At 29.4% G+C, this 8,214-nt stretch overlaps 1 protein-coding gene across 1 annotated transcript; it reads left to right on the forward strand.

Moving 5' to 3' along the window:
- Nucleotides 1–1,123: 1,123 nt before the first annotated feature.
- On the forward strand, nt 1,124–4,049 carry LOC123226709 (probable cyclic nucleotide-gated ion channel 10). Its single transcript, XM_044651244.1, has 5 exons — nt 1,124–1,320; nt 1,860–2,140; nt 2,318–2,429; nt 3,191–3,274; nt 3,541–4,049. Exons 1-5 carry the CDS (start codon nt 1,174–1,176, stop codon nt 3,937–3,939), a joined length of 1,023 nt encoding a protein of 340 aa, XP_044507179.1. The 5' UTR covers nt 1,124–1,173; the 3' UTR covers nt 3,940–4,049.
- The last annotated feature ends 4,165 nt before the right edge of the window (nt 4,050–8,214 follow it).

Raw genomic sequence — 8,214 nt, forward strand, 5'->3', positions numbered from 1 at the left:
ACACCTATGTGGTCAACCCTGAACAAAATTGTCTCGAAATAGGCAATGAATTATACATCATAGCTGTCATTGTCAGCGTCGTTAATGCGTATATGTATCTTTTTTCTATCATAAGAGTATTGTCGATGAGAAAAGAATTGTCGATGACATCGGGAAGAGGCCGTAAGGCGATGAAGGTGATGAAATCTTTCATCGCTCGAATACCAGTAGTTTTGATGACATTGGTAAGGTCCTTTCTTGATGGTTTTTTTTTTTTTTAAATTTTTGGTTTATGCATGTTTATGTTCAACATGGCAAAAAAGATTTGTTAGAGCAATATTTTGTCACCAGTACTGATGTAAGTAATTTAAAGTCTTACACAATATATATGATGGTTGGAGTGATTAAAATATGATAAAACTTGAGTAAGTTTGCTAAGGATGTAATAACACAAAAAATCATACCTGGTATTATTTGTGCTCAAAATGGCAATACTTAGAGGTATTGAACTATCATTTTTTTTTTTATTGAAGAGATTGAACTTTATTTTTTTTTTATTGAAGTGACTTAATTTTCAGACTTTTTTATTAAAGGAACAAAACTTTCATATTTTTTTTATTTTAGGGGTTAAATTTATATTTTTTTCCTATTAAAGGTATTGAATTAATCGTCTTATATTTGTTCAATATCTTCGATAGATAATATTAAAAGTTTGATACCCTTTATAAGAAAATCTGATAATTTGATTCTTTCAATAAGATAATATGAGAGTTCAAACCCTTTAATAAATTTTTTTAAAAAAATAAAATTCATTTTCATCAATAGAAAAAAAATGTGATAATTTACTATCTTCAAGTGCTGTTATCTCTTCTATATTAAAATTAGTGATAACACTAAGAACATATATATATTGTGATCGTTAGACCAAAACAAGTAAAAAATTTTGTGTCTCATCTGTCTATATTCATTCTCTCCTGCAGCATTAGGAGACTTATCCAAGTCATCTATGATTCCAATTGTTGCTAATGTAGCTTATTTTTGGTGACGAGAAATCACATTAACAACAAGATTGTAGTCATTTTGAATAATATAATAATTAGATTGTTGTTTAAACTTTCTGTTATTTGTATACAGGTGGTGATTCCTGACATCACAAGCGAAAATGAAGATAGGATCTTTTCGATAACAGTTAACATGATTCTTTTCGTATATATTTTTCTGCTTATTGGACTCTCATCAACTATAAGAACTGCTATAGCGAACAACAGTGACGGCTATGTTGCTAAAGCAAAGTGGGGCAAAGCTGCAATCAATTTAATTCTCTACTGTCTTGGGGGTCATGTAAGTTAATTCAATCACCAGTTATTTTATTTGATGATTATATTATAGTTATTTTATTAAGATAGAGAAAAATCGACACATAAATAGCCATTGGTTCAGTTTTAAAAAATCATCATTGGTATTATTCCACTTAAATACCCATTGGTTTTCAATTTTAAAAAATCACTGGAGGTATCAGAATAATATTACATTCAGTAACTTAACACTCACTAATTCTTTTTTTTTTTGGGGGGGTAAGTAAATAACCATACAAACATGTTGATACTAACTTACATATATTAATGTGATTGAGTGATATAATGTTTTGTTTTATCTTTAATTTAAAATTATATAAAACACATCAATAGTCTTAAAACAACCTAAAAATAACATTTGATGTTATGTTTAAAAATTGTTTTGAAATAACCCACCATGGGTAGACAATTGGTTAAAATGTGAAATCTTAAAGTGAATCTAACTCAACTCATTTTTTTGTACATGTAGTATTACTCATTAATTAATTAACAATCACTAGTATTAATATATGGTCCGGAATATAGGTATTCGGCGCGTTATGGTACTTTTTTGCTCTCAAGGGAGTTTTGGCATGTTGGAGGAAAGACTATTTTTCAAGGAATCACTTTAATCCTCATTCTGTTTTCTGTTCTTATAAGCATAAGAACATAGGAGAGTTAAATTGTCCTAAATTAAAGAACGTTGGTACCGAAATTAATGATTTTGGAATATTCAATTTAGCTCTGGAGTCTCGTATTGTGTATTTGAGAAGAGATTTTGGCAAGAGGTCTCTCTACGGTTTCAGATGGGGCCTGCAAGCTCTCAGGTCTGTGCGTTTCAATACATTTATCATTATTTTAACATTATTTAATTATATAACAACACATTTACCTTTATGTTTCATACCTGGAGCATAAAATATCATTAATCACTTTATTCTTTGTATTTAGTCAATTTCAACATTTAAGCTTAATTAATGTATTGAATGCAATCTTTTCTGCAGCTGTTTCGGCCAAAACCTGTTACCGAGTACGTCTGTCTTAGAAAATCTTTTTGTGATTTCGATAATCATCTATTCCACGGTGCTGTTTGCCCTTTTTATCGGAAATGTGGAGGTTGGTAAATATTCTATTCATCTCAGTACACTTATGAATATGATTGCTGCCGCTAAATAAATTTATGAAAACAATATTGGGATGTATCAAGCTGTCACTATATATTTTTTTTTTCTATTGAAAGCAATGAACTTTGTTTTTATTCTATCAAAGGGACTGAAATTTTTTTATTATTAATTGAAAGGATCAAATTTTTAGATTTTTATATAAAATAAATTAAATTTTTAATTGAACAAACACATCAGTATTGTTTATTTTATCTTGTTTTATAAACAAAGTAATTAATTTAATATATTTAACGAGAGAGTAAAAATTTAGTCTTTCTAATGGTTCGATTTGAAAGTCTAATTCTTTTAATAATAAAATTTGAAAATTCCACTTCCATTTGTGTTCTTAATTGGAAATATGCAAGATAGTAAATGATCTGCTTTATTTCAATATGTTTAAGCATTAAATGTCGTATAGTGGTTATATGAATTATAAGGGGTTAAAAGAATTTAGGAAGTGCAGATTTTTTAAAGGTAAATTTTTCAAGAAAATTTGTGTGTCACCAGATATGATTAAGAGCTCAGACTTAAAGAATAAAACAAGAATCACTTTATTCTTAGTGAAATCTTTTTAATTGTTTGTTTGTTATTTCTTTTGCAATAGATTTTACACGTAAATATTTATTGAGTATTTCATCTTCTTGTTGTTTATTTTCTCTGTGTTTTGTAACATTAAATATATTTATTTATTTTCAATTTATGCTTTCTAAATAGACATATCTACAATTCAATGGCGAAGAACCAAAGTATATAATCAACAGATTGAGGATGAAAGATCGCTTACAACGTTTGAAAGATGTGAGTGCTTTTTTGTATGTTTTCTTGTCTCTAATTTAAGATCATTTAATTACATAATAACACGTTATTGTTAGTATATAAATTAACAATCATTTTTAGTGCACCTAATTTTATTATTATGATTAACACTAACATTTAGAAATCCTTATTACATGCAACTCCATTGACTATAAGCCAAAAATTATTAAATTTTTATTCGAATTTGCAAGCATTAGTTAGATGTTGGATGTACTCTCATCCTTGTTCTTGAATGCATATGTATCAAGGTACAAGAGTTAAACGATTGGGAAGATTCAAAATTGGACGAGTTGTGTCGTCGTATCAAGCCAGTTTTATATGGCAAAGGCACTCTTATCGTTCGGGAGGGCGAACCGATCAGTGAAGTTCTCTTTGTGTTGAAAGGAAAACTATGGACATGCACCTCGACTGCGGCTGATCATGGCAATGGCGGCAATGTTAAAACCTTTGGGAAAGAACTTGTCCGTTGGATTCAGGATCACCCTCAATCAATCAGCCTGCCAATCTCATCATCAACTATTAAAGCGGTTGAGAATGTCGAAGCCTTCGCTCTTACAGCTGCTGACTTGGCAGATGTATGGGTTAATATCCAAAACAACCATAGGATGACCACCAGATCAATCCTCCAGAGATGTTTTCAGTTTTAAATTTTTTAGGTATGAGATATGGAACTGTTAGAATATATTTGAATATATTTCAAATATATTAGTTATCATAAATATATGATCTATATTTCTGGTTAATATTTTTAGAACAGAATCGGATATTGATCTTGTGAAGGAGACAATCTGATTCAATCAGTGGTCGAATAGATTGACTAATGGTCAAACCGATTAATTATTAAAAAATAATATTTAAAAAAATTTTGTATAATTTATCATTAAATATATAATTTGACTTATTTAACATTAAAATAAAATTAATTTAATTGTGTATATATTTAAATGTGATAAATAAGGTCTTAAGTTCAAGTTTTTATAATGAATTTTTGAAAAAAATAATTTTTTATATTGACTGAGTCAAACTCAGTTTTAAACCCAATTCAACCAAAAGGTTCAATCTGGTTTAATTGCAAAAAAAGGCTTTCAAGTGAATCAAAACCGATTTGGCTGATTCGTAGAGAGATACATTGGATTTATGGACATCCCAATCACTTAATAAATGGTAAGAAAAAATTAATTAAATAAGACTGCACTAAGATCATTAGATCGTTGGCAATATAATCACTTTCGTAAATTTTGATTATGAATGAACACGAATCAGTTGGACATTACATGTATTCTCATCCGTGTTCTTGAATGTATACAAGGGTAGAAGAATTTCAAAGCTGGGGAGAAGCAAAATTTGTTGGACTTAGTGGTTGATAATCCAGTGTCCATTTCTGCTATCCACTGCTCCATTTCATGCTACTCCAACTCAGAATTTCATTTTTCTCACTGTCTCTCTTTACTATAACATATCTATCACCATAATTCATGGGTATCTTTTTTCTTGTTTTCATTTTTACGTTTCTTATTACAAGTCATAAAGCATATTTTATTTTCCAATTTGAATTTTATGCCATCACATCAAAATCAATTATTTTACCAAAACATTGAGTGGTTTTGAAAATAACGTATAATTGAAAAACATAATATATATTATATTATATTAAACGAAAATCCCCTAAGTGTAAATGTGAAGTATGGGACAGTTGCAGAAACGTTGGATTAACTTACATTGAAATTTATTTGCAAACAAACAACTTTGAAACAAATCATTGGTTTAATAATGACCGCAATGAGAGATATAACATAGGATCAAACCAGGGCAAGGGTGAAGAAATTGTTGGCCCAGTTAAGGGGCATTCCATATCAACAAAAATGATTAAAGGGACAACACGAAAGTCAATTTGGCTCTGAATGTTGAGATCAGAGCCCTAGAGTCAATATATAAGTTCATTAATAAATATTATATTTATAATTTTTTATCATATTTTTTGTTCATAAAAATATGTATTTATACTTAAATGAATGTTCTTTGAATAGTTGAAGTGTAATGAAAAGATTATTGCATGAAACATAATCATAAGAATCCTATACACAGATTAAGTAACCCAGAAGCAGTGGCGTGCAACAGTTGAGATCACTAGTAGACAGCATCTACTGAGCAAATGATCACTAGTGTATTAAACTTATATTTCCCATCAATGAATTCTTTGTTTTGTAATTCATAAATTTCAAGGTTGAGAGTTTACCAGACAAAATATAGAGAAATACTAACTGTCTTCTATTTTTTTGAACATTTTATTTCTTTTAATTATTCATGTATTCTTTGATGGCCAAGGTATTTAAACCTTCTGAACATTTGCAATGACTACAGTAGGCTATTGAAAATGTGGTAGACACTGACTTACAGAGGAAGCTTATTTTCATACCACACCTGGACACCTTTATTCAGCTGTCATTTTTCCTAGGGACTAAAGCTTCATTTGGTGGATGCAAACCAACTTAATTCCAAACACTCCTCTGTTTGAATTCGATTCAAATAAAAAACAGTTCAATTTAAGTTTATCAAGGCAAAATTAAAAAATATTCGAGTTCGGCTTAAACAAAAATGATTCAACTCGAATTCATCTTAAGTTTATAGTTCAAATCTATGATATAGATTTATTATTCAAATTTGTGACTCATAAACAAAACAACGTTTTTTATATAATAATAGGCGAAACAACGTTATTTTAACATTTGTTAACATAATTTGAATAGAGTCACAAGTCAAGTTAGAATTGAATCGAATCATTCCCTGACTCTTGAGCAGGACTTAGCCGAACTTTTTGTAACTCAAGTTTGGTCCGATTTTAAAAATGAATTAAATATCCTAATTTAAACTCAATTCAAATTAGAATGAATTTGAGTCAAGTTAGCTTTTGAACCCAAGTCATAGTTTAGGTCAATATAATTGATGTTTTAGAGGTAAGAGAGTATACTCCAAACTTCAAAGACATGCGATTAGATTGGTTAATGTTTTATTAACAAAATTAAAAGATTTTCTTGAAAATAAATTTTTTAAAAGATTACTGAGTATAAATTATTACTATACTTGATAAAATTTGATAAACATTTGTAGATATAAATAATTATTGCATTTGGTTAGAATTAATAAAATAATATTAGTATATTATTTTACTTTAATATCTTTTGCTATAATTATACTCAAATTTTTTTATATTATTAATTATATTAATTGAAAATGAGATTATTTTTCTTTAAAAATTAATAAATAAGAATATGATTAGAATAAAATAAAAATTACTTTGATAATCTTTAAATGCATAAAATAGAGATTATCACAATTGATAATAAAGCATTATCGAAATCTTTTATTACTTATAAATTATCAAATATATTAGTAAAGTAATTTTTCTTTTGGCCCACCCAAATTGCCGTAATTGTAATTCGTAGGAGTACTAAATATACAAGAAAAAATTATAATAATCAAATTTTATAAATATTTATATTAAAAAGTATATATTTATAATTTATAATTTATTTATCTAATATAAATCCTATCATTAGCTTGTGATATTATTCCATGCTTTCATATCCAGATCGGACATTAATCCATACAAAGCATTGATCTAAGTTTTAATCCTGATAAGGAATTGGTCTAAATCTTGATCAATCCACTAACAGGTTAGGTATACATTAGAATAATATATAACCAAACAGAATTGTGATCAAGTGTTATGTAGCGCATATTTCTTACTAAATAGACTAGATTTAAATCTTTAGAATAGGAATTTTTATTCCAATTGAATTGATTGATTGTATTATCAAACTTGGTGGGGTGGGCTTGTTAAAATCCAACTTCAATTATAACTCTGAACTTGTCCTTACGAAATTAATTTCTTTTAAAATTAATTATAATGCCATTTTCCTAAATAGGAATTTCATTTTTTTTTTTTTTCAATTTTAGCCTTTCACAAGTTTGGGTCAGAAACCCACGACCCGCCCGACTCGACTCATAACATAAAAGAGACGGACCCTAAATCGATTTGCTTGTTCCCCTGCCGCTTATCATCTGGAAAAACCCTGAAGCTTAAACCCTAATTCTCACCTCTTTTAAATTATACATTAATAAATAAAACGTCAAACCACATTCTCATCTTTCTGGAGCTTCATCGAACAGTTGAATCACGAAGTACAAGAACACCCAGAAGAAGATGGGTGGTTCAGCCTACAAGGGCAAGAACAAATTTTCATTAAATCAAGACCCCTTTTTCGAGGGCGAGACAAAGAAAGAGGAGAAAATTTAATTATGATGACGATGACATTGAGTCTGGAGAATCGGAAGACTACGAGAATAACAACGAATATGGGGGAGGTGGGTCGGACGACTGTGATAGCGAGGTGGAGGAGACTGCGGGTGAGAATAGGAAACGGGTGGCGACGGCTTATTTGGAGAAGATCAGAGAGCTTGCAAGGAGGGAAAAGGAGGAGGGGGAGGAAGAGAAAGAGGGTGAAAGAGATTCGCTTGCTGCAAAGATTTTGCAGCAGGAACAGTTGGAGGAGACTGGAAGAGTTAGGAGAGTGATTGCTTCAAGGTAATACTGCTATAGTGTTTGTTTGATTTCTTTATTTTAGAAGTTTTATATTGTAGGCAATTTTGTGTTGATAAGAAATTCAAATTAACTTATATATATTCGAGAAGTATTTACAAGTGAACTACGTTACAGGATATATCTATACATGTATGGGGTAGAAGAGCTTGGAAAACTGAAACTAAATAAACAAATAGGACAAAGTAAACGGGTCCGGGAAGTGCTGTATGCAATATTACTAGCATTTGGTTGGTTATTTTTTAGGTTGGAGTTGGTCTTGGATTTGATTTGGTGATATGATGGCCATGTTGAATTCTGAACACATGTTCTTGAAGTGTGT

This window comes from Mangifera indica, chromosome 10, assembly GCF_011075055.1.
Source record: "Mangifera indica cultivar Alphonso chromosome 10, CATAS_Mindica_2.1, whole genome shotgun sequence".
Classification (NCBI taxonomy): domain Eukaryota; kingdom Viridiplantae; phylum Streptophyta; class Magnoliopsida; order Sapindales; family Anacardiaceae; genus Mangifera; species Mangifera indica.